The 26,974-nt window shown below is 53.7% G+C and overlaps 8 protein-coding genes across 8 annotated transcripts; 4 read left to right on the forward strand and 4 right to left on the reverse strand.

Moving 5' to 3' along the window:
- Positions 1–459: 459 nt before the first annotated feature.
- On the reverse strand, positions 460–3,796 carry N7474_002193 (Sfi1 family protein; the record flags this gene model as incomplete). The annotated part of the gene is made up of 2 exons (XM_057193608.1): positions 460–3,674; positions 3,733–3,796. 2 exons carry the CDS (start codon positions 3,794–3,796, stop codon positions 460–462), a joined length of 3,279 nt encoding a protein of 1,092 aa, XP_057058561.1.
- Positions 3,797–4,140: 344 nt separating this feature from the next.
- On the forward strand, positions 4,141–4,374 carry N7474_002194 (uncharacterized protein; the record flags this gene model as incomplete). Its single annotated transcript, XM_057193609.1, has 2 exons — positions 4,141–4,203; positions 4,258–4,374. The coding sequence occupies 2 exons, from the start codon at positions 4,141–4,143 to the stop codon at positions 4,372–4,374; spliced, it is 180 nt and encodes a 59-aa protein (XP_057058562.1).
- Positions 4,375–4,586: 212 nt separating this feature from the next.
- Positions 4,587–7,878, reverse strand: N7474_002195 (isoleucine--tRNA ligase ILS1; the record flags this gene model as incomplete). The annotated part of the gene is made up of 2 exons (XM_057193610.1): positions 4,587–7,391; positions 7,450–7,878. The coding sequence occupies 2 exons, from the start codon at positions 7,876–7,878 to the stop codon at positions 4,587–4,589; spliced, it is 3,234 nt and encodes a 1,077-aa protein (XP_057058563.1).
- A 192-nt stretch (positions 7,879–8,070) lies between these two features.
- Positions 8,071–11,355, reverse strand: N7474_002196 (uncharacterized protein; the record flags this gene model as incomplete). Its single annotated transcript, XM_057193611.1, has 5 exons — positions 8,071–8,154; positions 8,208–10,663; positions 10,723–10,918; positions 10,972–11,022; positions 11,080–11,355. The coding sequence occupies 5 exons, from the start codon at positions 11,353–11,355 to the stop codon at positions 8,071–8,073; spliced, it is 3,063 nt and encodes a 1,020-aa protein (XP_057058564.1).
- Positions 11,356–11,622: 267 nt separating this feature from the next.
- rat1 (5'-3' exoribonculease Dhp1) lies at positions 11,623–14,843 on the forward strand (the record flags this gene model as incomplete). The annotated part of the gene is made up of 4 exons (XM_057193612.1): positions 11,623–11,929; positions 11,987–12,393; positions 12,448–14,252; positions 14,321–14,843. 4 exons carry the CDS (start codon positions 11,623–11,625, stop codon positions 14,841–14,843), a joined length of 3,042 nt encoding a protein of 1,013 aa, XP_057058565.1.
- A 624-nt stretch (positions 14,844–15,467) lies between these two features.
- On the forward strand, positions 15,468–20,297 carry N7474_002198 (pentafunctional protein ARO1; the record flags this gene model as incomplete). Its single annotated transcript, XM_057193613.1, has 2 exons — positions 15,468–20,192; positions 20,262–20,297. The coding sequence occupies 2 exons, from the start codon at positions 15,468–15,470 to the stop codon at positions 20,295–20,297; spliced, it is 4,761 nt and encodes a 1,586-aa protein (XP_057058566.1).
- Positions 20,298–20,517: 220 nt separating this feature from the next.
- On the reverse strand, positions 20,518–22,271 carry N7474_002199 (cytochrome P450; the record flags this gene model as incomplete). The annotated part of the gene is made up of 5 exons (XM_057193614.1): positions 20,518–20,646; positions 20,696–21,566; positions 21,617–21,741; positions 21,794–21,981; positions 22,040–22,271. 5 exons carry the CDS (start codon positions 22,269–22,271, stop codon positions 20,518–20,520), a joined length of 1,545 nt encoding a protein of 514 aa, XP_057058567.1.
- A 2,348-nt stretch (positions 22,272–24,619) lies between these two features.
- N7474_002200 (putative integral membrane protein Pth11-like) lies at positions 24,620–25,918 on the forward strand (the record flags this gene model as incomplete). Its single annotated transcript, XM_057193615.1, has 5 exons — positions 24,620–24,755; positions 24,810–24,829; positions 24,878–24,914; positions 24,974–25,412; positions 25,465–25,918. The coding sequence occupies 5 exons, from the start codon at positions 24,620–24,622 to the stop codon at positions 25,916–25,918; spliced, it is 1,086 nt and encodes a 361-aa protein (XP_057058568.1).
- Positions 25,919–26,974: the final 1,056 nt, after the last annotated feature.

A 26,974-nucleotide genomic window follows, 5' to 3' on the forward strand; every position in this document is an offset into this window, starting at 1 on the left:
ACCATGGTCAGAGGGAGAATTATGCAGATGGGAGGTGCGACGACAGCTGACGAGGTGTCGTCGAGTCCTGGTCGGAGTACTCGAGGGGGTGGGGGTTAGTGAGTTAGTTGTTGTAGCCGGAGAGTCGAAGGCGGGAGAGCTGGCTACTTGGGGATCCACTCCGTGCGACTATACTCCAACAACATCAGGTGAATAGTTGGACGACTACGAATTAATTAAAAGCCACAAGTTGACTCATTCATTCATTCATGTCCAAAACGACAAGTTGTATACCCAACACCCCGACAAATTATTAAAAGAACCAGAAACCCCATCCAACCCGCTGGATATATGCTGCGCCTGAGGATGCAAGACGAAACCAGGAGACACGAAGATTGCAGACAAATGCGGAGAGAGAGGAGGAGAGAGATGGGCATGTATAGTGATCGATGATGTACAAAAGTTGGGAGAGAGGAAAGATCAAGGTCGTCGGTTGGCGGATTTGCGCCCTTCGGTGGGAGATTCGGGGAGCTCTTCGTCCACGAACCGAACACTGGTTCCTATCGAGTTCCTCCGGCCAGTGCGTGGTCGCCGCGAAGATGTTGTGTACGCTGCTGCTGAATTTACGCGAAGCAGGCGGCTGGCGAATGGTGTGCGTAGTGGTGTGGCAGGTGTCGTGGACATTTGCGCGAGAGCTCGTGCGCGCGCTGCTCGTTTAGACGGGGAGTTCGTGTAGCTGGGAGTGGCCAGAGGGCTTGCAGACGCGGAGACTGGCCCCTGGGAGGCGGTTGTGAAATCGCTGAGCTTGAAGGGCGTTTCCGCCGGGTCCTGGTACCAGGGGTCAAACAGAGCCGATCCAGCGCCGTCATTGTCTCCAAAGTTGGAGAACTGGGCCGGTGTCAAGGTGGGACCAGGGGAGTCTCGAGCCTCGAGCTTCAGCCGCGTATTTTCCACCCAGTGGCGGAACATGCCTCGGGAGTGTTTGCGCAGGTTTCGTTCTCTCATTGCTTCGGCGGTCTCAGCGGTGCTCTTAATTTGGAACACACGCAGACTGAGCTTGCGAAGAGAGGAACCCGCATGGCGGAGGGCACGCGAACGGTAGAAGTGATCTGCCTGGTCTTCCAACTCTCGATGGATCACGAAGGTCTCGGACAATTGCATCAGCTGGTCGAAGGCGACCTGGCGGAAATAGTAGATATCAGCATCGCGACATTCCTGCACTCTTTTGACGGACTTTTCATGCCAAAGAGCAAAGAGGTCGGATCCAAGATGAAATAGTTTCTCGCGATCCACTTCTCCCGCTTGTTGGTCCATGTTCATGACGAGTCGAGTTCGCGATTTCCAAACATCCATTGCCTTGGAAGCAAGATTGATTTTGATCTTTCGCCGAATCTTAGCATACGCCTCCTGCCGCCGTCGTTTGGCCGAGTCTCGCGTTGCCTGGTGCCATTGTTTCATCGAACGGTTCATCAAAAAGTAAAATCGAGCGTCTTTCGCCCAACCCTCCATCTTCACCACATGTGCGTGCTTCGCTCGCCAAACTGCAAGAGACTCTTCGGCTAGTCGTGGAGCATAGAACTCAAACGCGACATACTCTCTTTCGTGCTGAAGCAACAGTTGATCCCGCCAGATTGCAAATTTGGATCGCATCAGGTCCTCCGCATGGTGATCTTCGTGAATCTCCGCGTGAAAAAGCAGTCGAGTGTAGGTGTCTCGTGTGTTTGCCACGAACCGAGAGAATATCTCGCGTTTGATGCGCTGCTCGCGTATTCTTTGCATCAGCTGGAATCTCTCCAACAGAATCCACTTGTACATAGCCTCCATTTTGAGCCGCTCGTCAATTCGCGCGCGAAGAGCCAAGGAGCGGAGCGTGTCATTCCAAGATGTCCATGCATTGCGCTGGACTCTGAATCTGTCTATTTCTTCTGCCTGATTCGCCATCCGAGCCTTGAACACCCAATGTGACAGGGCACCACGAAGAATCCTCGTGCTCACCATATCAGACACACGAGAAGCAGCGGGGGCCAACCGCGACTGGATTTTCCATTCGTCAAATGTGACTCGCAGAGCCCGATGCCGCTGTGAGATTTCTGCTTCCTGCTGGGCAGAAGCAATCCGTTTTGATTTTTGAGACCAAATCTGAAGCGCCCATCCTTGTGCCAACTTACGGTTTTGGACGATAATCTCGTGCTCGCGCTCTCTGTTCATTCGGAAGTTGCGAAGCCAATACAGAAGAGCGCGCCGTTTGAGTCGATGGTCATGCCATACCGGAGCACGGGTTTCATAAAAACACCAAAACCACTGCCAGTAGGAATTGTTTCGCAAATTCTTGTCACGAAGAGCGACCGCCTTCGACTCGGCAGTTTTGAGATCTTGGATTTTCTTTCGCCAAGCATTGAACGGTCTCTGCAATGCGAATCGCTGCGCCTTCAACTCGTTGACAGCGGTGATCTCGCGCCATGCATTGAAATACTTGACGCCAAGGACATGCCGTCGTGCAGCAGATGTGCGAGCGACCTCCTCTGACGTCAGTTGCGCCCAGTGAGTGAAAGCCTTGGTCATCAGATAGAGATCTCGAGCGCGTCCAGCGCGTTCCTCCAGGTGCCTGAAAAACCGTTCAGTCCGGGCCGTGTGACGCTTATGCTGGATGATGGCTCGCCATGGATCAAACGCTTGTCGAAGAAGGGTGCCGCGGTCACGGTGAACAGCAACAGACTCCATATTCTGGCGGACCTGCCGAGCCTGGAACGCTCTCTTCAGCCATTGCGTTAGAATCCGGCGACAGATTGCTCGTTGGCGGTACATGTTAAATGTTGAAGCGTCCCGGAGGAGATCCGAGAGCTGTGGTCGATATAAAAATTCAGGCGGTGCCTCCTCCATCTCAAAGTCATCATGCTCCACAGGATGTGACATGAGCGACTCTGTTTCATCAGATGCGGAGCTGTCCAACGAGCCAAACGAAGGGGACCGACGATGCTGTGAAGCTGCTGTCATTCTCTTGAAACGATCATGATCCACAGCCGATCTCGCCTCCAACCCGTTAGTTAGCCCTTTGTTCGAATCTTTCTTTTCCGCAGAGTCGAATCTGCTAATCAAGCGACGACCAACTTCCAAAAACTGTGCAATCAATTGTGTTCGATCCGGCGAAGTGGGCGGCTTGGAATCGCGTGTCTGTTTCGGAGATAGTCTGAGTTTGGAAATCTCAGGTTTTCCGATCTCAAGTCGCGACATGGACGATCGAGAACTCGGCCGATTCACAAAGCTCCTCTGCGTAACATCCTCGCCGATATCAAGGGTGGTATTGAATGATGCGCGTCGTTGCGGCGTCGGCAATATCCCATTAACAGCAGGCACGTAGTCGTCGCCCTGGTCGACGTGGCTCTCCGCAGCAGTCACCGAGTAAGACACGTCCTCAGCATGGGTCTCATTGAGATCGATCGATCCATCGTCGCCTAGCTCCAGGACAATCCCCATCTGCTGCAGCGCACTCTCGAACTTGTCGTAAAGCGTCTCTCCCCGTACGCCTTTGTTGCCCATCTTGAACAGGAACCGCAGGCACGCATGGCCTGGATCTGCGTTGACACCATGTTCGCTAATGACCTCGTCGTATGCCTCAAAGAGGGCGCGAAACGGGAGCCGCTCAACCTCGGGCTTGCCTTCGGCGCGAATGACGACTTGGTAGAGAAAGCCGACATCTAGAGTTCGGAAAATGGATTAGAGAGAGACAAGACACGAAGAGAGAGTAGCTCATACCATCATCCGAGAGCGATGAGTTCTCCTCGGTCAGGACCCGGCGCTGGGAGGATATCGGAGGCATCGAAAATTCGCGACTCTATGGCGCGTCTGTCGCATCGGGATCATGGACACGGGCCCAAGAAATCATCGCGAACCAGTCATGAAAGACAGTCATGCGCTGATACAATATCTCTGCATTCCGGGATTTGAAGATCAAAAGGGACGAAATCAAGGCCCTGGTACCCGCGACCGCAGTGTTTTGTTTGGTTAGTTCCTGGGTGTCGCGAAGGCATGGAGCGGTCACGTGGGGGCATCTTGTGCTTAGGTCAGTGAGATCCACTGCACACCTCTCCGACTCCTCTTTACCTACCTAGGTGAAGTGATCCCCGAATTATCTCTCTTCTTCGCCTGCGAGGGAATCTCCAGATGCCCGTCAAAACTCGCCCGGTCGAGAAATTTGCCAAGGCCACGGCCAAGTGTGCCACGGAGGTGTGTATACGATGGTCTACTGTGCAAGACCACTCAGACTGATGATATTTCTAGGCGGCGGCATACGGCAAGTGCGTGGTCGCGGACTACAACTCCGTCCACAAGGACATGTGCGCTAAGGAATTCCTGCGGCTGAAGGACTGCTATTTGGCCGCATCCAAGAAGGGCTAGAGGACTAGCTCCCAGAATGATCTCTTTGGGCTTGGGAGATCAAGAGGCAGTATAGGCGCCAGGAACTGGCATTGTATAATATCTAGGGTTTCATTGTTATAGACTCATAATAAGCATGACCCATTCATTTATCAAAACAACTGAAAAAAGTGAAAATGTAGACTTGCTATCTACCGAGGTACTTGGATGCGTCTTTTTATAACCCGCTCACTCTACAACTTCACCAGCCGCAGCAAGAACGTCGCGTTCTGCACCTCCTGCTCTTCCTGCGAGATAGTGCCCGCCTCATCAGCGCCGGGGAGCTTGCCATCCGTGACGACACGCTCATCCAGCCGGCGACGCACCGCCTTCTCGATAGCCGGGGACTGAGACTTGAACGCCTCGCTGAGCCCGATGTTGTCCGGGTCGGACAGAACGGAGTACTCCATCTTCACGTCATCCGTGGTGGCCAGGCCGGCCTTCTTGCGCAGGCGCTGGACGCGGTTGATGATCTCACGGCCTAGACCCTGGTGCGCCAGCTCGGGATGCAGGTTTGCATCCAGGATGGTCAGGACATCCGCATCGGTGTTGGTCTCCATGCCTCCGGAGCTTGCGTCCTCCTTGATACCACGCTTCACGACGAGATCACCCTCGACCAGTTCGATTCCGTCGACCAGGATCTTCTTTTCCGTAACGTAGCGCTTCACGTCATCGCTGGACAGGGACGGCAGAGCCTTCTTGACCTTCTGGACCTCCTTCTTCAGCTTCTTGCCCAGAGTCGGCCAGTCAGCGTTGACGCTGTACTGGACATGGTATTTGGCCTCGTCAGAAGACAGGACCAGGTCGAGGACGTTGAGCTCTTCCAAAATGTAACCCTCAAGGGACTTCACATCATCCAGGTACTGTTGGTCCTTGTGGATCACAACCAGTGTCTTGAGAGGTGTCTTCAGGCCAATCGACCGGCGCTCACGAGAGACGCGGCCCAGATCGATGACCTTCTGCATCCGTGCCACACGGCGCTCGACAACCTCATCGAAGAGCTCCTGCCGCACTTCAGGGAATGCAAGGAAGTGGACGCTGCGGCTATCCTCGCCGCGAAGCGACTCTGGGATGTGCGGGAGGAGGCGCAGGTAGATGTTGTCGGTCAGGAAGGGCGTGAAGGGGGCGAGACCTCGGACCAGGGTATAGAGGACCTCGAATAGGGTGTTCAGCGCATGCAGAGTGTCATCCACACCATTCTCGCCCTTGAGGCGCTTGCGGTTGAAACGGATGTACCAATTCGTGGTGTTTTCAATCAGCTCCAACAACCGAGGCACGACGGTATACAGACGGTAGCCAGCCATCTCCTGGTTGACAAAAATGAGCAGGCTCTGGCAGCTGGCCAGGATCCAGCGGTCCATAACATTGGTGTTGGTTTCCTCGGCTTTCGGGTCGAAGACGTATTCGATGTTGGAGGACTTTTTCAGAAGTGCAACCTGGCCCTCGAAGAACTTGAAGCTGTTCCACAATGGCAGAAGAACCTTGCCGACAATTTCCTTGACACCCGACTCCTTGAAGCGCAGGGGCTCGGCTCGAACCACGGGCGAGTTGATCAGGTAAAGACGAAGAGCATCCGAACCATATCGTTCCATGACCAGGCCGGGGTCCGGGTAGTTCTTCAAACGCTTCGACATCTTCTTGCCGTCCTCTGCCAGAACAATTCCGTTCACCACACAGTTCTTAAATGGCAGCTTACCAAACAGATGGGTGCCGAGAACGGTCATAGTGTAGAACCAGCCACGAGTCTGATCCAAGCCCTCTGCAATAAAGTCACCGGGGAAGCTCTTCTCGAAATGCTCCTTGTTCTCGAAAGGGTAATGCTGAGAAGCATAGGGCATGCTCCCCGACTCGAACCAGCAATCGAACACCTCGCTCACACGACGGAGAACACCCTTGCCCTGTTTGCTTGGGATGGTGATATTGTCCACCTTGTCACGGTGGAGATCCGTCAGCTCGCCTTCATAACCACTCAGTTCCTTCAGCTCTGCGGCACTTCCAATAGCGACAACCTCTTGGAAGTCATCACTGACCCACAAGGGAAGTGGCGTACCCCAGAAACGGTTCCGGGAAATGTTCCAGTCATGGGCATTGCGAATCCAGCTGGAGAATCTCCGGTCCTTGACGAAAGAGGGAACCCAGTGGGACTCCTCAATACCTTGAAGCATGGTCGGAATGATGGGGCGAATCTTCACAAACCATGAGGGCACAGCGCGGTAGATCAGAGGTGTATCCGATCGCCAACAGAAGGGGTAACTGTGAGTAATCTGGCTATCTACGAGAACGCGGCCGGCAGCCTTGAGGTGCTTGATAATGGCCTTGTCAGCAGCCTTGACGTGCTGTCCAACAAAGTCCGGGACTTCGGCCGTGAAGCGGCCCTGCTCGTCGACGGGGTTGGGCGGATGACGAGTCTCATTGATAACACCGTGGTCCATAGCGACCTGGTAGTCGTCCTCACCGAATGCAGGCGCCTGGTGGACAATACCCACACCATCTTCCGCGGTGACATATTCACCGTTCAGCAAACGGAAGCCAGTGTCTTTGAACTCCTCGTAGAAATAATCGAAGAGAGGTTCGTACTTCCAACCCAGCATGTCGGAACCCTTGAGGCGGTCGACGATCTTGAATTTGGCCTTCTTCGGGTCCTTATAGATGGTTCGAAGTAGAGTCTCGAGCAGAATGTAGTGTTTCTTCGTCGCCTCGTCGTAGATCTTCACATACTCGAAGTTGGGATGGGCGCAAAGACCGGTATGGGAGGGGAGCGTCCATGGGGTAGTAGTCCAGGCCAAGAAGCAGGTGTCCGGGTCATCCAGCAGCGGGAATGTCACCACTACCGCAGGGTCCTGCACGTCCTTGTAGTTCTGCTGGGATTCGAAGTTACTCAGCGGAGTGTTGAGTGCCGTCGAGTACGGCATGACCCGGTGGCCCCGATAAACGAGACCCTTGTCGAACAACTGCTTGAACACCCACCACACGGATTCCATGAACGAAAAGTTCATAGTCTGTTCATGAATCCCCCAATTAGCCCGGTATAACCCAAACGACTGAGAGAGAACTCACCTTGTAGTCATTGTCGAAATCAATCCAACGACCCAATCGCTCAATGGTCTGGCGCCATTCCGTGGCAAACCGCATGACAATCGCCCTGCACTCCTCATTGTACTTCTCAATGCCGATTTTCTGGACGGCGTCCAGACCGGACATACCGAGCTTCTTATCGATCTCATACTCGATGGGCACACCATGGGTATCCCAGCCGAAGCGCCGTTCAACATAGTGGCCCTTCATGGCCCAATACCGAGGAATAATATCCTTGATCGTGGAGGCCAACAGGTGGCCGTAGTGCGGCAGACCGGTTGCGAAAGGCGGGCCATCGTAGAAAGTGTAGGGTTCGCGGCCGTGGGACAGCTCGACCTGGCGTTGAAAGGCATTGATCTCCTTCCACCGCTTGAGGACGAGCTCCTCCTCAGCAGGCAAATCGATGGACATGGTGAGAGTGCGGGTGTGCAGGAGTCCGAGGGGTCGCGGGGCTCTTCAATAAAATGTGCCCGGGTGACTCATCATCCATGATTTTGTGCGAGCGCCCTATGGCCACCGCCTGCCATTCCGGGTTATATACAGAACTATACGACGAAGTTGCAAGAGATGGTCATTGGACAAGTGAGGTATATACTATTCACACTATTCCTCATCCTCCTCTTCGTTCTCATCATCCTCCTCATCCTCATCCTCGGACACTTCTTCGCCAAGTTCCTTGAGGCGTTTCTAGCGACAAGTTAGTATGTAGTTTCGAAAGAGGGAAAGAATGAAAAACGCACCTTCTCCTCGTTCCTCTTGGTCTCCAAGTCGCCAAATACAATCAAGAGGTCCTCCAATTCCGTCTGAGCGGTCTGCCGTGCCTCTTCCTTCTCCTTCGCCTCGGTCTGGGCTTTTTCAAGCTGGGTCTGCATGGCTTTAAGAGACTCGGACGCGGTCCGGCCTCGTGACTCGGCCTCCTTCGCCTTCGCTTCAGCTTCCTTGGCTCGTGTTTCCAGGGCAGAAATCTTGCTCGAAAAATCATCGTTGGCGGATTCGAGGGCCTTGCTCGATTTGTCCCGGGCTTTGTCAAGATCTGACCGCAGATTTTCAATAGTGGTCTTGAGCTCAGTAACCTCGGCATCATTCTCTATCTTGGCTGCGGCAAGGTTCGACTCAATATCCGCCTTATGCTGCTCCTTGGTCGAGGCAAGGGTCGATTCCAAGCTTTGGACCTTCTGCTTGAGATCCGCAATTTGACCGCCGTAGGCCTCCTTGGATTGGCTCGCACCAGACTCCAGTTCCTGGATGGTACGTTGCAAACTAGCAACTTCACTAGCATGTTGTTCCCGAATTGTCGAGAGTTTTTCCTCTAGCCCCCGGATGGCTTTTTGCAAGCCAGCAACTTCATGCTCGTGATGTTCTCTCACTCGGTTGCTCTTCATCTCGTATTCAGCCGATGCCTCTTTGAGCTGGTTATCAATGGCACGAAGCTGTTCGCCGTGTTGCTTGAGCAGTTCATTTTTTGCAACTTTGTGCTGGTCGTCTAGCTTCCGTAGCTCCTGCTCATGGTTCTGTTGGAGTGATCCGTTGATCTGTTGGATCTTAGACAACTCGACAGAGCCGGATTCTTTTGTCCTTCGGTGATCCAACTGTTCTTGGTCGAGCTTCCGCTGGATAGTCACAAAATCAGACTCTAATTTCTGGATGGTTTGGTTGCGATCTTCGAGTTCCGCGCGTAGAGAATCAACGAGCTCGCGTGAGACGCCCTTCTCAACGCCGTTTGCGACAATCGAGATCTCGAAGCCAGGTTCTCGATCAATGGCTCGAATTAGCCGACTAAAGTTGTCTTTGAGGAATTCCACGAAGGAACGGTCAAAGAACACCTCCGGCAGGCCGCCCTCAGGGGGCGCAGCTGCCGTTTGTGGCAAGACCTCAAAGTCGCGGACCAAGGGGTTCTCCCGTAACTTGGTGATCTTGTCAATATATTGCTCTCGTCCCAGTTGTTCAACCAGCAGCTTGTGCAGCGTCGCTCGGGGAATGGGGGAGTCTTTGGTAGAAAATTCATAGATAACACCCAACAGAACCGTGCAAAGACCCGGCACCAACTTGCTGGGGGTCCGTTGGTGTTTAATCTCCTGCAAGAGCGTCTGAATGGTGCTGCCCTCTCCGAGAAGATCATTCACCACATCCGGGTCTTCGAAAAGCCATCCGGAGAGCAACATTAAGTAACCGAGAGATATCCGTTCATCATCGCCACGCTGCATACCCGTGATCAAATTCCCCACCACGAGTTGAACGCTGGTAACCACCTCTTCACCTTTCTCAGCATTGCCTTCGGTGACTTTCATGGCTGTTGCCTTTGCCTCGGTGTTGTCAAAAAGCAAATGGAACATCAACACACAAGCCATCCATACTTGATACGGATCTGCATTTCCTCGGGATTCCGGCGCAGTAAGCAGAACTGACAGGATATTCGGAATCTGGTCCTGTCCGCTGACATGGCCTTCGATCGCTCTCCGGAGCACATGCATGCGGATCCCAGGGTGGTTTGCAAAGAAAGCCTTCATGCATTCACAAGCCGCGAGGCGCGCATCCAAAAGAGAATTTGGGGCCGGTTGAAGGCTCAACTTTAAGAAGGCCTCGATGACATTGATTCGTTGTGGTTCTTTCGGACTTCCATTTACCGTCTTCTCGGTCGTTGAAGCGGACCCCCAGAGAATTTCGATGTCTCCAAACTTTTCTTGCAAGGGTGAGTTTCCACGGATGAGATCAGCGCAAGTTTCCAAGGCCTTGGATGTCACGCCAACGCTGAACTTCTGCCCAAAAGCGATGCTGAGAACCTGCTCCGTCACACCGTTTTGCCAAAATGCCGTCTGGTTGATGGGTGTGCTCATACCGCCACGAATCAAGAACAGCTGGATGATCGCCAGGAGACCCCAGACATTCTTGTCTCGATGGACAAGCGTCCATTGCGGGGGCGGGGGCTCCTCTCCCGCTGGTTCTTGCTGACATTCGGCCAGGAGGGCGGTCACTTTCTTCACGCAGCCTGTCTCACGGAAGAATGACTGGTTGGAGACATTGAACCGAAGCAGGTTGGCCCACAGGGTTAGGCAGTCCTCGACCACCTCAGTTCCGTTGGTCAGGGAGCCCTCTGCTTCAATAAGGGCGAATATGATTTCGAAAGCATTCTCAAAGGCCACCAGTTTCTGTAGCTCTTGGGAAGCGGGTGTCAGGGCTATGAGCAACACCAGAGCCTCTGCAAATCAAACAGCATTGTGAGCTTCATTTCTTCCTAGGATACTCAGCATTACGTACCATTGCGAACCGGCTCTCGAGCATCCGTCAGCACGTTGACGAGTCTGGAAATCCCCAATGGCGCAGTGAAAATGCACTCCTGTGTTCGTTCGGGTCGTGCGCTAGAGATGTGGGACATCAATTGCAAGGAATAGAGCCGGGAGTAGAATTCGCGGGCTTCAAGAAGGTCGAGCAGAGTGGTAATATTGTCTTGTCGCTTTCCTATCGTGAGCATGGAGTGTTTGAATGGCCATGGCCGAGGGTGCGTACCTGGGTGAATTCATCGGCCAACCAGAGGGCGATCTCGTCCGATGCTTCGGGCTGGAGCCAGTTCAAGTCAGCATTTCAGCATGGCAGGACGAAGAGGCAAGCACCCACGCTGGTCTCGTCGGGGGAGAACAGCATCAATAGGGTCTCCAGGACCACCTTGATGGTGTCCACATCCTCCTGGTCGTTGCGCAAGCTGCTGATCAGCGAGCGCAGGCCCCCCGATGCGACCGAAGCTGGGTAGATTTTAGCAAAGCTCCGCAGGCCCTGGATGGCCGCGCGACGGTCCTCCAGGAGGGTGGCACTCTGCAGGCGACTGCTCAGGACATCGATGGTATCGGTGGCCGTCTGCTTGGCCGGAGCTTGCGACTCGAGGATTCGAAACATGTCGGAAGCTCAATTGTCATGGTCACCGCCCGTTGGGGGCACCGAGGAGAGTGTTGATACTTGGTAGAGTAGTACTCGGAGGGTAGAACAGCTGTTTGTTGCCCACAGGGGGGCTAAACCGTTCTTGGCCGGAGCCCGACCTGCCGATCGCGACCGCCCGGAAACAGAAGGAAACTGACTTTTGCTCCAACTCAGCATGCGACAGGCTGCACCCATCGCCGAATAATCCACCAACTTTGACACTCCGCTGAGTGTCGCATCGCCATCATGGGTGTCCCCGCGCTCTTTAGATGGCTCTCCAACAAGTATCCCAAGATTATCTCTCCAGTGATCGAGGAGCAGGCCCAACAAGTCGATGGGGAGGAGATCCCCATCGATATCACGGGCCCCAACCCCAATGGCGAGGAGATGGACAACCTGTATCTGGACATGAACGGCATCGTCCACCCATGTACTCACCCGGAGGGCAAGCCGCCACCATCCAACGAGCAGGAGATGATGCTCGAGATCTTCAAGTACACGGATCGGGTCGTGAACATGGTCCGTCCCCGGAAGCTGCTCATGATCGCGATTGGTATGTTTCCTTTTTGACTTACTAATGACTGTCGCTGACCTTGGATTCTACGTGCAGATGGTGTCGCTCCGAGAGCCAAGATGAACCAGCAGCGTGCTCGTCGATTCCGCTCCGCGCAAGAGGCGCAAGAAAACGACGACAAGAAGGAGGAGCTGCAGAAGATGATCGCGAAGCAGAACGCGAAAAAGGGCGTTGATACCGGCATCCAGGAAGAAGTTGTCCAGAAGACCTGGGACAGCAACGTCATCACCCCCGGAACCCCCTTCATGGATATCCTCGCTGCATCGCTGCGGTACTGGATTGCCTACAAGCTCAACACGGACCCCGGGTGGGAGAAAATGAAAATCATCATCTCCGACGCGACTGTCCCTGGAGAAGGAGAGCACAAGATCATGGAATTCATCCGATCTCAACGGGCGTCGCCCGAGCATGACCCGAACACGCGCCATGTCATCTACGGTTTGGTACGTCTCCCGTAAATGTATATTTGTGGAAAGTGCTAACACGAAATCTATTAGGATGCCGATTTGATCATGCTGGGCCTGGGGACCCATGAGCCTCACTTCCGAGTCCTGCGCGAGGATGTGTTCTTCCAGGAATCAAAACCTCGGGCGTGTAAACTGTGCGGGCAACCGGGTCACAAAGCCGAGGAGTGTACAGGTCGTGCAAAAGAAAAGAGTGGGGAATTTGATGAGAAGCAACATGCGGCTCCTCTTAAGCCGTTCATTTGGCTTCATGTCTCGGTATTGAGAGAATACCTGGCCGTCGAACTGCATGTTCCCAACCAGCCATTCCCGTTTGACCTCGAAAGAGCGTTGGATGACTGGGTCTTCATGTGTTTCTTCGTTGGTAACGATTTTCTTCCTCACTTGCCTTCCTTAGATATTCGTGAGAATGGTATTGATACCCTGATTGCCCTGTGGCGCGATAACATCCCCGTCATGGGAGGTTATCTGACCCAGGATGGGCATGTCGACCTGAAAAGGGCTCAGTTAATCCTGCAGGGGTTGGCCAAACAAGAGGACGCGATCTTCCGGCGTCGTAGGCAGGCGGAGGAGAGAAGAGCAGCCAATGAAAAGAGACGGAAGCAACAAGATCAAGACCGGAATGAGGAACGCGCCAGAAAGCGAAGACGCAGTTCCCCGGCCTACGACTCGCCTACACATAACCGACCTCGTGGCGGTGATAACCCCGCGCCTCCGGCTGGGCTCGAGTTGATCACCCCCGGTCGTGGAAACCTCGCACGAGAAACCAGAGAACTAACGCACAGCATGGTTGTCAACCGCGGAGCTGTGTACCGTGCCAACATGGAGAACAAGAGCGCAGCCGCTGTGTTGAAGGACAAGCTTCTGAAGGGCTCGGCGAACGGGACGGCTGCCGAAACCACCCCGTCCGCTGCACCAACTGAAGAACCCTCAAACAACGGCGAAGAGCCGACTTCACCATCGGTACTTGGCAAGAGAAAGGCCGATGAGCCTGAGGATCAGGAAGCTGAGGCTGGAACTCCGGGCAGAGACACCCCTATTGTGACAAACGATAACAACAACAACAACAAGCCTCCAGGAGATGACCTTCCAGAGGATACTGTCAAGCTCTGGGAGCCCGGATATGCCGATCGATACTATGAGCAAAAGTTTGGTGTGGACCCCGAGGACCATGAATTCCGCCACAAAGTTGCACGAGCCTATGCCGAAGGTCTTGCTTGGGTCCTGCTGTATTATTTCCAGGGGTGTCCCTCGTGGACGTGGTACTATCCGTACCACTACGCGCCGTTTGCTGCAGACTTTGTGGATATTGCGGACATGGACCTCAACTTCGACAAGGGCAAACCGTTCCGGCCCTTTGAGCAGTTGATGGGAGTCCTGCCAGCGTCATCCAACCACGCACTGCCTCCCGTTTTCCATCCCCTGATGAGTGATCCCAAGAGTGAGATCATCGATTTCTATCCGGAAGATTTCCCTGTGGATCTGAATGGCAAAAAGTTCGCCTGGCAGGGTGTGGTTTTGCTGCCTTTTATCGACGAGAAGCGTCTGTTGACTGCCATGGAGAAGGTGTACCCTCTTCTTACGGAAGACGAGACGAGCCGCAACACCCACGGGCAAGAAGTGCTTCTCATCTCTGATCGGCATCCGCTCTACCAGGATCTTGTTGCCAACTTCTATTCCAAGAAGCCCGGCCCCGCGAAGTACAAGCTGAATATGCGCGTGAGCGATGGTCTGGGTGGTATCGTTGAGCGCAGTGATACCTACATTCCTCATAGTTCGTTAACGTCTCCATTGGAGGATTACGGTATGCCTGGTGTGGACGAAGATCGCTCCCTAACGTGAGTTAGCCCATTGTTTTTTTTTTTTTTTTAATTAAACAATCGATCAATGCTAACCTTACTCCCAGTGTTCACTACGCGATTCCCAAGTCCACTCACGTCCACAAATCCATGCTTCTCCGTGGCGTGAAGTTCGCAACCCCGATGCTGAATTCTGTCGACATTCGGGCTACGAAAGGCCGGGCTCAGCACACCGGCCGATCTCATGGCGGTGCTCCGCTGGGAGGAGGACGAGGCCGGGGCGGCCAATTCAACTATGCTCCGGACCGCTCGGATCGCCCAAATCCATTTGCCGCCCATTTAGACCCCAATTTCGTCCCCGGCGCACCACCTGGTGGTCCTCCGGGATGGGTTCCTCCCGTCCCCGGTAGCGGTGGCTACTCTCGTGGCCCGCCTGGACCTCCACGCGGAGGGATGCAGCAGGGCTACCCGCCTCACGGTCAGCCGGGATACGGCCCACCTCCCCCGTATAACAACGGGTACGGCTCCCAAGGGCATCGGGGCGGAGGCGGAGGAGGTTATCGTGGGGGCAATTACCGCGGCCAGGGACGTGGCAACCACTCTTCCCGAGGAGGCTATGGGCGGTATTAAACCATTCATTGTGTGACTACTTCTTCTACGACCGCTGCTATTAGTATATCTTGGCATGTATGGGGAGGGACCCAGGATGGGACCGGCGTTTATCTCTAGTCAGCTGTTCAATCTAGGCTAAAATTGTTGGAATGTCAAAAGATATCTCCGCTGCATCTCTCATTATACCCTAATAGTCACTCTCTTCAGAAATCTACCATACCCGATCTGGTCATCGGTGGGGTGGCCTGCCAGGCGGTGAGTCCCAACTGCCGCGAGATCGGAGGGGAAAATCGAGCGAGAGTCAGACTCATACACTGCTTCTCGTCAGCTGCAACGGAGAGGCACGGGACTGCTGAAGTGCGATCAACTTGCAGGTGGGTGCAATTCCGTTCCTAATCAACCTCTCCCACTGTCACTATTTGCAATAGTCGGCGATCCTTGCGTCGCCGGCGTTGCTGTGGGGAGGAAACGGCCCTGTTGAGTCACTCCAGGGCAAAGAAAACACCTCCAATATATGCAAGAGTTATACTGAGACAATTATAGCAGAATGAATTGAGCAAGACCCGACCGCTGACGATCATCCACTCACTCTCGCGCTCTCTCTTTCCTCGCTCCGATTCTCGCATCCTCTCCCCCGCCATCATGTCCGAACCTACCAAGATCAGCATCTTGGGTCGGGAGAGCATTGTCGCTGACTTCGGCCTGTGGCGCAACTATGTCGCCAAGGATCTGGTCAGCAACTTACCTTCGACTACCTACGTCCTCATCACCGACACCAATCTCGGGTCAATCTATACGCCCGGTTTCCTGAAGGCCTTCGACACCGCCGCCGCCTCCATCTCTCCTGCCCCGCGGCTCCTAGTCTACAATGCCCCGCCAGGCGAAAGCTCCAAGTCCCGCCAGACCAAAGGCGATATCGAAGACTGGATGCTGAGTCAGTCGCCACCATGCGGCAGAGACACAGTGGTCATTGCATTGGGCGGCGGGGTGATTGGTGACCTGACAGGATTCGTTGCGGCGACTTACATGCGCGGCGTCCGCGTCGTACAGGTCCCTACAACTTTGCTTGCCATGGTTGACTCGTCCATTGGGGGAAAGACAGCCATTGACACACCGTTGGGCAAAAACCTCATCGGTGCCATCTGGCAACCCTCGCGGATCTACATTGACCTCGAGTTCCTCGAGACTCTCCCCGTGCGCGAATTCATTAACGGTATGGCCGAGGTGATTAAGACGGCAGCCATCTCCAGCGAAGAAGAATTCACAGCCTTGGAAGACAATGCGGATACCATTCTCGGTGCCGTGCGCAAGGAAGTCACGCCGGGTCAAGGCCGATTCGACGGAATCCGGGATATCCTGAAAGCAAGAATTTTGGCTTCTGCCCGCCATAAGGCCTATGTCGTGTCAGCAGACGAGCGGGAGGGTGGTCTCCGCAATTTGCTGAACTGGGGTCACTCCATTGGTCATGCCATTGAGGCTATTCTGACACCTCAAATCCTCCACGGAGAGTGCGTTGCCATCGGTATGGTCAAGGAAGCCGAGCTCGCACGGCACCTAGGTATATTGAAGGGTGTTGCCGTGGCTCGCGTAGTCAAGTGCATTTCGGCCTACGGACTTCCCACTTCATTGAAAGATGCTCGCGTCCGGAGATTGACGGCAGGCAAACATTGTTCTGTGGATCAGCAGCTGTTCAACATGGCGCTGGACAAGAAGAACGAGGGACCCAAGAAGAAGGTTGTTCTATTGGCGGCCATCGGGCGCACCTACGAGCCCAAGGCTAGTGTGGTGTCCAACGAAGACATCGGAGTGGTCCTCGCTCCGAGCGTTGAGGTTCACCCTGGCGTCCCTCAGACTCTTAATGTGACTTGCGCACCGCCCGGATCGAAGAGTATTTCGAACCGAGCTCTTGTACTTGCTGCGCTTGGCTCTGGTACTTGCCGCGTCAAGAATCTGCTCCACTCCGATGACACCGAAGTGATGTTGAATGCCCTAGAGAAGCTGGGAGCTGCGACTTTCTCCTGGGAGGAGGAAGGTGAGGTGCTCGTGGTGAACGGCAAGGGAGGGAAAATCACCGCTAGCCCATCATCCCTATACCTGGGCAATGCCGGAACTGCCTCTCGCTTCCTGACTACTGTGGCAACCCTCGCCAGCCCGAGCAGTGTCGATTTCAGCATTCTCACCGGCAATAACCGGATGAAGCAACGGCCGATTGGTGATCTCGTCGACGCTCTGACTGTCAACGGTGCCAGCGTTGAATACATGGAGAGCCAGGGCAGCCTCCCTCTCAAGATTGCTGCCTCTGGTGGTTTCGCCGGTGGCAAGATCAACCTGGCCGCGAAGGTCTCTTCTCAATACGTGTCGTCTCTGCTCATGTGTGCTCCGTATGCCAAAGAGCCGGTGACTCTGAAGTTGGTCGGTGGCAAGCCGATCTCCCAGCCTTACATCGATATGACCACGGCAATGATGAGGTCCTTCGGTATTGACGTGCAAAAGTCCACGACCGAGGAGCACACTTATCACATCCCCCGGGGTAACTACGTGAACCCTGCTGAGTATGTCGTTGAGAGTGATGCAAGCTCTGCTACTTACCCATTGGCTATTGCGGCTGTCACCGGCACTGCCTGCACCGTCCCGAATATTGGCTCCAAGTCGCTGCAAGGTGATGCTCGTTTTGCAGTGGAAGTCCTGAAGCCCATGGGCTGCGACGTCAAGCAGACAGATACCTCCACCACGGTCATTGGACCCGCCAATGGAGTCCTGAAGCCGCTTCCCAACGTGGACATGGAGCCAATGACGGATGCCTTCCTTACGGCGTCTGTTCTCGCTGCCGTAGCTCAAGGCGAGGGCTCGAAGCACACAACACGCATTTATGGAATCGCCAATCAGCGCGTCAAGGAGTGCAACCGTATCCAAGCCATGAAGGATGAGCTGGCCAAGTATGGTGTGGTCTGTCGGGAGTTCGATGACGGCTTGGAGATTGATGGAATTGATCGCTCTACGCTGCGCCAGCCTGCCGGTGGTGTTTTCTGCTACGATGATCACCGGGTTGCCTTCAGCTTCAGCGTGCTGTCTCTTGTGGCACCTCGCTCTACGCTCATTCTTGAGAAGGAATGCGTGGGTAAGACATGGCCCGGCTGGTGGGATACCTTGAAGCAACTCTTTGGTGTGAAGCTTGATGGCAAGGAACTGAAGGAAGGTGAATTGGCTGTCTCTACTGAAGCGGAGAGGGCTAGCGCCTCGGTCTTTATTATCGGAATGCGTGGCGCAGGAAAGACGACCACTGGACACTGGGTCTCCAAGGCTCTGAACCGCCCGTTTGTCGACTTAGACATGGAGCTTGAGAATTCCGAAGGAATCAGCATTCCGGACATTATCAAGCATCGCGGATGGCAGAGTTTCAGAGATACAGAACTGGCCATACTTCAGCGAACGATGAAAGACCGTCCGACCGGCTACGTCTTCGCTTGCGGTGGCGGTATTGTCGAGAGTCCCGAAGCGCGGAAGCTACTCCGCGACTACCACAAGAACAAGGGCAATGTTCTGCTCATCATGCGCGACATCGAGCAGGTGATGGATTTCCTACAAGTAGACAAGACCCGTCCGGCCTACGTGGAAGATATGATGGGAGTGTGGCTGCGCCGGAAGCCGTGGTTCCAGGAGTGCAGCAATATTCAGTATTATAGCCAGCACTCCAGCTCTACGGAGCTTCAACTCGCTTCTGAAGACTTTGCGCGCTTCTTGAAGGTGGTGACTGGCCAGGTGGACAATCTCAGCCTCATCAAGAAGAAGAAGCACTCGTTCTTCGTCTCCCTGACTCTTCCTGACCTGCGTCCATGCAGTGAAATTCTAAGCCAGGCTTGTGTCGGTTCTGATGCTGTGGAGCTGCGGGTTGACCTGTTGAAGGACCCCAAGTCCGACGGTGATATCCCCTCTGTGGACTATGTCGCCGAGCAAATGTCGTTCCTCCGCCGACGTGTCTCGCTTCCCCTGATCTTCACTATCCGAACAAAGAGCCAAGGTGGTCGTTTCCCTGATGACGCCCACGAGGCCGCGATGCAGCTCTACAAGCTGGCTTTCCGGTCAGGCTGCGAGTTCGTGGATCTCGAGATTGCATTCCCCGACGAGTTGCTCCGTACTGTTACGGAGATGAAGGGCTACTCAAAGATCATTGCATCCCACCACGACCCCGAGGCAACCCTCTCATGGGCCAACATGTCGTGGATGCAGTTTTACAACCGCGCCCTCGAGTATGGCGACATTATCAAGCTGGTCGGCGTTGCCAAGTGCCTGGACGACAACAATGCTTTGCGGAATTTCAAGACCTGGGCAGAAGGTGCACACGACGTGCCGCTGATCGCCATCAACATGGGCGACAAGGGTCAGCTTAGCCGGATCCTGAACGGATTCATGACTCCCGTCTCCCACCCGAGCCTTCCATTCAAGGCAGCGCCCGGTCAACTGTCAGCAACGGAGATTCGCAAGGGTCTGTCGCTGATGGGTGAAATCAAGGCCAAGAAGTTCGCCATCTTCGGCTCCCCCGTTTCAGAGTCGCGATCACCGCCCCTTCACAACACCCTCTTCCGCGAGATGGGTCTTCCTCATGAGTACTCTCGTTTGGAGACCACGAATGTCGAAGACGTGAAAGACTTCATTCACGCCGCCGACTTCGGTGGTGCCTCGGTGACCATCCCCCTGAAGCTGGACATCATGCCTCTGCTGGACGAAGTAGCCCAGGAAGCCGAGATCATCGGTGCCGTCAACACCATCGTCCCTGTCGCGAACGGCGACAAGCCCCAGCGTCTGGTCGGCTACAACACTGACTGGCAAGGCATGATCCAATGTCTGCGCAACGCAGGTATCTACGGCTCAGCGGGCAAGGAAAGTGCCGTGGTCGTCGGCGGCGGCGGCACAGCCCGCGCCGCCATCTACTCCCTGCACCACATGGGCTTCTCGCCCATCTACGTGGTCGGCCGCACCGCCAGCAAACTCGAAGGAATGGTCTCCACCTTCCCGACAAACTACAACATCCGCGTCGTCGACCACCACTCCCAGATCGAACTCGTTCCTCACGTCGCCATTGGCACTATCCCCGCGGATCGGCCGATCGACCCCTCAATGCGCGAGACGCTGTGCCATATGTTCGAGCGTGCCCAGGAGGTCGATGGGACCACAATCGGCAAGTCAGTCGACTCCAAGTCGCCCCGTGTCCTATTGGAGATGGCCTACAAGCCCTCAGTCACGGCTCTGATGCAGCTGGCTTCCGATGCGGGCTGGTACACCATTCCTGGTCTGGAGGTTCTGGTCGGGCAGGGCTTTTACCAGTCCATCCACTGGACCGGCATCACCCCTCTGTACAATGTAGCCAGGGTGCGTATCTTTACCTTACTTTTCTTTTTCACGGTCTGGCTATTCATATCACTAACCATTTTCTATTAGGATGCTGTCATGGGCACTACCACCGCGTCCACATAACTTGATCTACGTTCTTTCTGCTGCAATTGATATAAACTGCCTCCCGTTAGTGGAATACTAGAGCACATGTGTAGTTTAACCTGATATACAAGAAAAGTGATGGATTTCTTTTGGTCTGTTTCGGCTTTGCTCAATATCCTGATATTCTCGTTTCCATATATTCTTGATAAATAGCATTGACCTTTTCCTCCCTGCTTACTCAAACAACTGCTTTGGTTGACTATTTAGCCTTCTCCCCCTGCCGCTCAGAGATGGTCAACCAGACATCCCGCCAGTATCCAACGCCCCCCTTAATCATGAACTGTGCCTTGGGCTTATCCTTCACCTCTGGTTTATACCGGCGGAAGAACTAAAGAATATGAGATACGATCTGACTCCGACAATTCAAAGAAACTCACCTGCAGTGGACCCTTGAACAGCTCCATCATCGCAATATCACGGCCCAAACACACGCGAGACCCATACCCGAAAGCAAAGTTATACTTGTTGTACAGCTTCGCGTTCTCGGGATCGAGCCAGCGCTCGGGCTTGAACTCTTCCGCGTCGGCACCATACAGCGCCGGATCGCGGTGCACAATATACGGATTGCAAGAAATCTCAGTACCAGGCGGAGCGAACTTGCCGTACAACTCCAACCCAGGCTCAGGGACGACGCGCGGGAAGATGTTCGGGGCAGACGGGCACAGACGCATGGTCTCTTTGACGCAACCGACATAATAAGGCAGATGCTGCTGCACTTCGTCGTACTGGGGCATGTCGGAGAGATGTCCAGCCGCAACGGCGGCATCAATCTCGGTCATCATGCGCTCGTAGGCACTGGGATTGGCCATCAGGAACTGGATCAGGGCCTGGAATGCCGTTCCCGTGGTGTCGGCGCCGGCCAGCAGCACCAGCAACACCTCCGCGCGGATATACTCCAGGTCCAGCGGCTTGCCGTCGTCGGTGCGCGCTTCCAGGAACGTCTGCAGCAAGTCGATACGCCCGATCTCCTTCTTTTTTTCCAGGGCTTCGAGACGTTCGCCGATCAACCGGTCACGGAAGCGCATCAACACGCCGATGCCCGAGTCGTCTTCTGGTTTTGCGACTAGGTACTTCTTCATGAAAGTCGTCTTCATCCACGACGTGAATGGGTGCAGGCGCGACAGCAGCCCGAATGCTGGGAGTCCGTCGTGAAATCCCTGGATCAGTCCGCCAATATCCTCTCCTTTGTCGATGAAGCCGAAAGGAGCCCCGAATCCGATTTCACTGATGATGTCGTACGCCATGTACCTAACTCAGTTGTCAACACCTTGTTTCCATCACAAATCTAGGATACCTACACTGCCCACCAGGCAAAATCAAATGCCTTTCCAGACTGAGCAAAGTTCTCATCCAGCTTGTTGCTCCATTGTTGGATCCGTGCGTCCACCATGGGTTCCATCTTCTTGATGTTGCTAAAGCTATACTGCATACGACTGTCAGGATTTGTGACATGCACAGACTAGGGGTTTACATACCGGTCCAGCGATATGCTTCCGAAACACAGCATGAGTCTTATGCGACCTCATATTGAACAGACTCTCCGTCTCGCCAAAGCTGCCCGTGATGTAATGTGCGGTCTTGTCTGCATTGCGGTGGTATACCTCTGGCAGCTTGGTGTAGTCGCTAACTACCAGCAACGTTGGGGTAATTCGAATGACAGGGCCTGGGCAAATGAGTAGGATGTCAGCTTTAGTGTTCTCTCTAATCCCGTTCATAATTACCATATTTCTTATGAAGCGCATAGACAGTGGGGAGTTCTGTCTCTCGCATGTTATGCCATGCAATCCAGAGTCGAGTCACAGAGCCCCAGAAAGGACCGGGGAAGACGGCGAGTGGGTGAAAGAAGCGATAGTAGATAATCTGGTAGACAAATCGCAGGGCGATATAGCCCAGAAGACCTAAAAGAGCATTGGTCACTGTCAACAGGGACAGTAGATTGCCTGCCAGACCCATGATGCCAGTTTGGGGGCACAGTCACCGAGGACGAGGATAGGGAGAGGATGGAAACGAAGAATTCCCCCGAAGTAAATAATATTAAGCAGGGTACACAACCCGCTCAGTCTGTCGTAAGGGACCAAAAACAGTTAAGCCAGCATGTCCATCATCCATGCGGAGCTACTACTAGTTACTGTACTATAGTAGCATCTCCTATACTCCCACTCACTGCGGACCTCGTATGTCCTAATTTTAACCAGTCAAGTCGGCTCGGATGTAAGAATGGGCCTCTGCCGCCCATCAGCGGAGCTACTTGCCCACTCATTTTCCATCTGGGTGCTTCCTATTCGCAATGGAGGCATTCTGTCTGGCCTTGCCGAGCTCCAGTGGATATTGATCATCGCAAAATGAAAAAGGGAAGAGGGGCCATAGCCGCGACGACAGGTAGGCTAGAACGCCGTTGACAAGACTCTGCGACAGCGATCAGCACTGCAAAATATGGGTCCGCGGGAGGGGCCCATTCGTTGCCTCACCCAACGACAATAGTACGTTCCCGTCTTCGAGGAGAATCCGGAATGGCGCGTGTGTCAGTCAGGGCCAGGGTGGAGCCGGATGTCGCCCTAGTAGGTTCCCCACTTGATGGCATTGATCGAGTCTGACTGGATAATTATGGTGGGCCTTGACATCTCGGTGGCTTAACGGGGCTGATCTCTTCAATCCCAAACGGATGTCCAAAACATGGCAGGGGAACGTGTTTCTTTATTCATAGGCGAACGTGGAGAAGCGAACATGATCAAATTATCCCAACGAACGATTAATATATACTCCATGGCAGTTATAAGTGTTCTTGATCATAATCCCTGTGCGTCATTTGAAACACACACAACTGTCGTCTCTGTGGAGAGAAAGTTCTGCCAGGAGAGAATAGGTGTCTCCACCGACCATCCTTGCCGAGATACCGACACTCAAAACACGATCGTTGTTTGGTATGTTAACCTTGTTCCCTTCCAAGGTGACCTGCCCGGTCTAGTTAGTGCTTCTCGCTTCGGCAGGAGTTGGCGAAACCAGACAGGGATGGTTGCGCGACTGCGCCGTTTGACAGCATGCAGATCGCAACAACTACGCCGGGCGGACATGTGTCTGAAGCCGGAGGTTATCGATCCTCATTCCTGCAGGCGCCTAGAACCCGGTGGGACTTGGTGGTGGAGCTGGGCAAGAGATATCGATCTGCGCACCGTCCGGCTCACGAGTCCGAGGCGGTCACAGCCTAGACTCGAGTGTATGCTTGGCTACAAGCGATCAATGAAACCTCATTCAATTGCCTATTTCACTGCTGAGTGCGCGGCTCAGTGACAGTTCAAGCCATCCGAGCCGTGTGCGAGCGGGTCGAGCGTAGATCGTGGCGTTATTCGGACTCCGTTCTCTTGTTCGGCACATCGTCAACGGCGCTCAGAGATCGCTTCCGCCTCTTGAAACGGCCATCGATGAAGATCCGCCCTGCAGAGTCACACCATAAAAGTTTAACGCTCTTCCGTGACATAGCGTCTCCATAGCTGGTGATTGGCAGTCACCGTCCCTTGGTTCCATCTCACCCACGGAGAATAAAAATAACCTAGGAGATTGCTCGAAGATCGAGAGCGAGCCGGTTTTTCCCTTTGGTGGAAATATCCAGAGACCCACTTCTGTAGTATCTCTTTACGCAGTCAGTCCATTGGCATCTTTAGGGGGTATGCATAGTGCTTTTGTCTGGATGTGATGCATAAAATCTTTGAATTTGGAGGGTTGATCTAAACGGTGCCTCCAAACCAATCCAATCCCAGTTCTTGGTGGTGGAGAGCCTGCCAAAACACATCCCGGAACAAAAGCCCCTGTCAACAAGGATGTGGATGGGTCTGTCACAGTGGATACACACAAGTGCTCCGCACGGGGAGAGGGTCAACGGTCTCGGTTAACGGTCTCGCGGCAGAGGAGCAGATCAGACAAGGAAGAAGAAAAATTCTCCGCTGCTAGGTCTAGCGAGGCTAGTCCATGAGGAGACTAGCCAGGGAGTAGTGGCAGGTGGAAGACTCCGATCTAGAAGATCATCAACACTGGTTTCCGTCCGGTGTTTCTCGATCAGGATAGCTCTGAGTTAATCATTACTTTTTCCTTCCTGCAATGGTTGCGAGAACAGCAAAAGTGGACCTCGGGGTTGCTCGAGTCGGAGACCATGTCCTTGGTTGGATAAATGCGAGCTGGGGTACCACCGCGCTCTCTCGCCTTCTTCCCGTCTTGTCAAATTCTCCTGATGAGAGGGAGGTGAAGCTCGTCAAGTTCACTCGTTTTTCTTTTCTTTCCTCAATTCTTTTCTTATTTCATTCACAACCATGGCTGGCGACCACGGCTCTCAAGGCCCGACGGTCACAGGCGTCTGCGTCGCTTTCGCCGTGTTGACATTCCTTGTTTTGTCTCTGCGGCTCTTCTCACGCATTGTCGTGCTTGGGAAAATGGGCCTTGATGACTGTAAGTGGTTTCTTTGGTCATTCATAACAAGCAAGCTAATGCCAACTCGAACAGATTTGATCATTGGAGCATGTGTAAGCAGAGACAACATCCCAGCTCATCAAAGTCACTGACAAAAACAGCTCCTCTCTTGGGCATTTATTGCTGTTGTCATCGTTGGTATGTTTTAGGGTACTCGTGCGCCAAACGCTTTCGATTGCTGACCCCATTCTCTGCAGCCGTCCAGGATGGACTCGGACAACACTACAAATACGTGGATAAGAGCAAACTCGTCAACTACTCCTTCGCAGTCTGGCTGAGTTCAATGTTCTACCTGGCCTGCCTCGGGTTCGTGAAGACGTCGGTGCTATGTTTCTACACCCGACTCGGTGACCGGTTCCTCATGCGGATGTCCTACGTGATGATGGGCGTCATCACCGCCCAAGCTACGTCCTTTGTGCTCGTGGCTGCCTTCCAGTGCAACCCAATCAGTATGGCCTGGACGGGCACCGGACCGGGCAAGTGCGTCAACATCAACGTGTTCTATCTCTGCAACGCAGCGCTGAACATCTTCACGGACCTCTTGACGTACACTTTGCCCATTCGCGTTATTCTGCGGCTCCAAATGCCGCAGAAGCAGAAGATTGCGCTGGGATTTATCCTGTGTCTCGGGCTTTTGTGAGTCCTTCCTTCTCTTCTAGTCAGGACATGTCATCTGACTCGTCAATAGTGCATGCGTCTCATCCATCATTCGCATTACTTATATCCCCGCCATGCTTGAATCCAGCGATCCCACCTACGCCATCGCGGGAGCCATGTACTGGTCCGTGATTGAAACGAACGTAGGCATCTTCGCGGCGTCCATCCCATCCTTCAAGGCCATTGCCTCGCGCTTCCTGCCCCGCTTCATTGGCGAATACAGCAGCGGCCGCAAGTACGGTCCTTGGTCTGGCAATACCGATGCGCGTCGCTACGGGTCTGGGTTCACTAAAGTCACTGACCCCAATGGTATCACTATGGGGACTATCAATGGACAGGATGATGCCGCCATGGGGACCCGGATCGGGGCCGGGATGGGCAGTAACTCGAGTGAGGAGCGCATTATTGTCCCGGATGGCAAGATCTTTACCCAGACGGAGATTGAGACCAATGTTGAGGTTAACAGTAACTATGGGAGACGGTAGTTATTTACACACATGTATGTAGTTCTCTCATTTCGGCAAAAGTGATTTGTTTCTGAGGATTATGGCCAATCTTAGTAAAATATGTCTATTCTACATGCACTATTATTGCGGTCAGTCAGGTTAAGCTCTCGTTAGTTCCGCCCCCCAGAGCCCTAACTCAACGACCTCCACGCTGCGCTCAGCCCTGATTCAGCACCAGCCACATCGTAACCAGCCCCACCACAGCATCATCGACCCACAGAGCATCACCAATTGCCATTCCGTTCGTCAGATGCAATACTGGCTTGGGGTCTAAGGAATTGCACATACGCTCGGAGTACGAACTAAACTTTCTGTAAACTTCACCGGTCGGTCCCACTTGGATACGAGATGACAGTCTGTATCTTTTTTTTTCTTTACATTTGATCGGCAGTCAGACGAAGAAGGATGATCCATCGCGCTTCTTTCCACCTGCCTGTTCGGGCGCTGACTGCTTCTTTCCGTTACATGGTGCTTCTAGAGAGCTCTTTAAAGAGTAAGTGCTGTGACCGGCACTTGAGAAGCGATCTGCTTTTGTTTATACCTTGAAAGGTACATTTTGCAAGCCTATCTATCTCCCTTCAATGGCTACACATGGTAACTAATAATAGCACATATTCCTACCACTACTCTACAGTATCCTTTGTAGTATTATGATCATCTCGTCCTGTCAGTTTAGCGCCAACTAATTGAATCCCCGAATCCCCCACTCGGTTATCTCCGATCTCAAACAAATGCTAGGTACCATCCATAATCCCGGAAGGTAGTATCTATCCCCGACCCCAACTCGCTAGATCAAATCATCAACAATCGAACCAAGGTAACCGCAAACAGCCCCCAGGGCAAGAAGACAATCCGCAGGGATATGAGAATGAGAACCAATTCGCGCAACACGAGGCAGATTTGAGGGGCCGACAATAATATTAATGATGAAGGGAAGGTATAACCAGCCCCCACGCGGAGAAGAAAATCCACAGGGGTATGAGAAGCCAATCCAACGTGCTAGTAGGCTGAGTAGAGGGTCCATCAGGTCAGATC

The sequence above is a fragment of the Penicillium riverlandense genome, assembly GCF_028828495.1.
Source record: "Penicillium riverlandense strain IBT 135883 chromosome Unknown utg000001l_segment0_segment0, whole genome shotgun sequence".
In the NCBI taxonomy this organism is placed as follows: domain Eukaryota; kingdom Fungi; phylum Ascomycota; class Eurotiomycetes; order Eurotiales; family Aspergillaceae; genus Penicillium; species Penicillium riverlandense.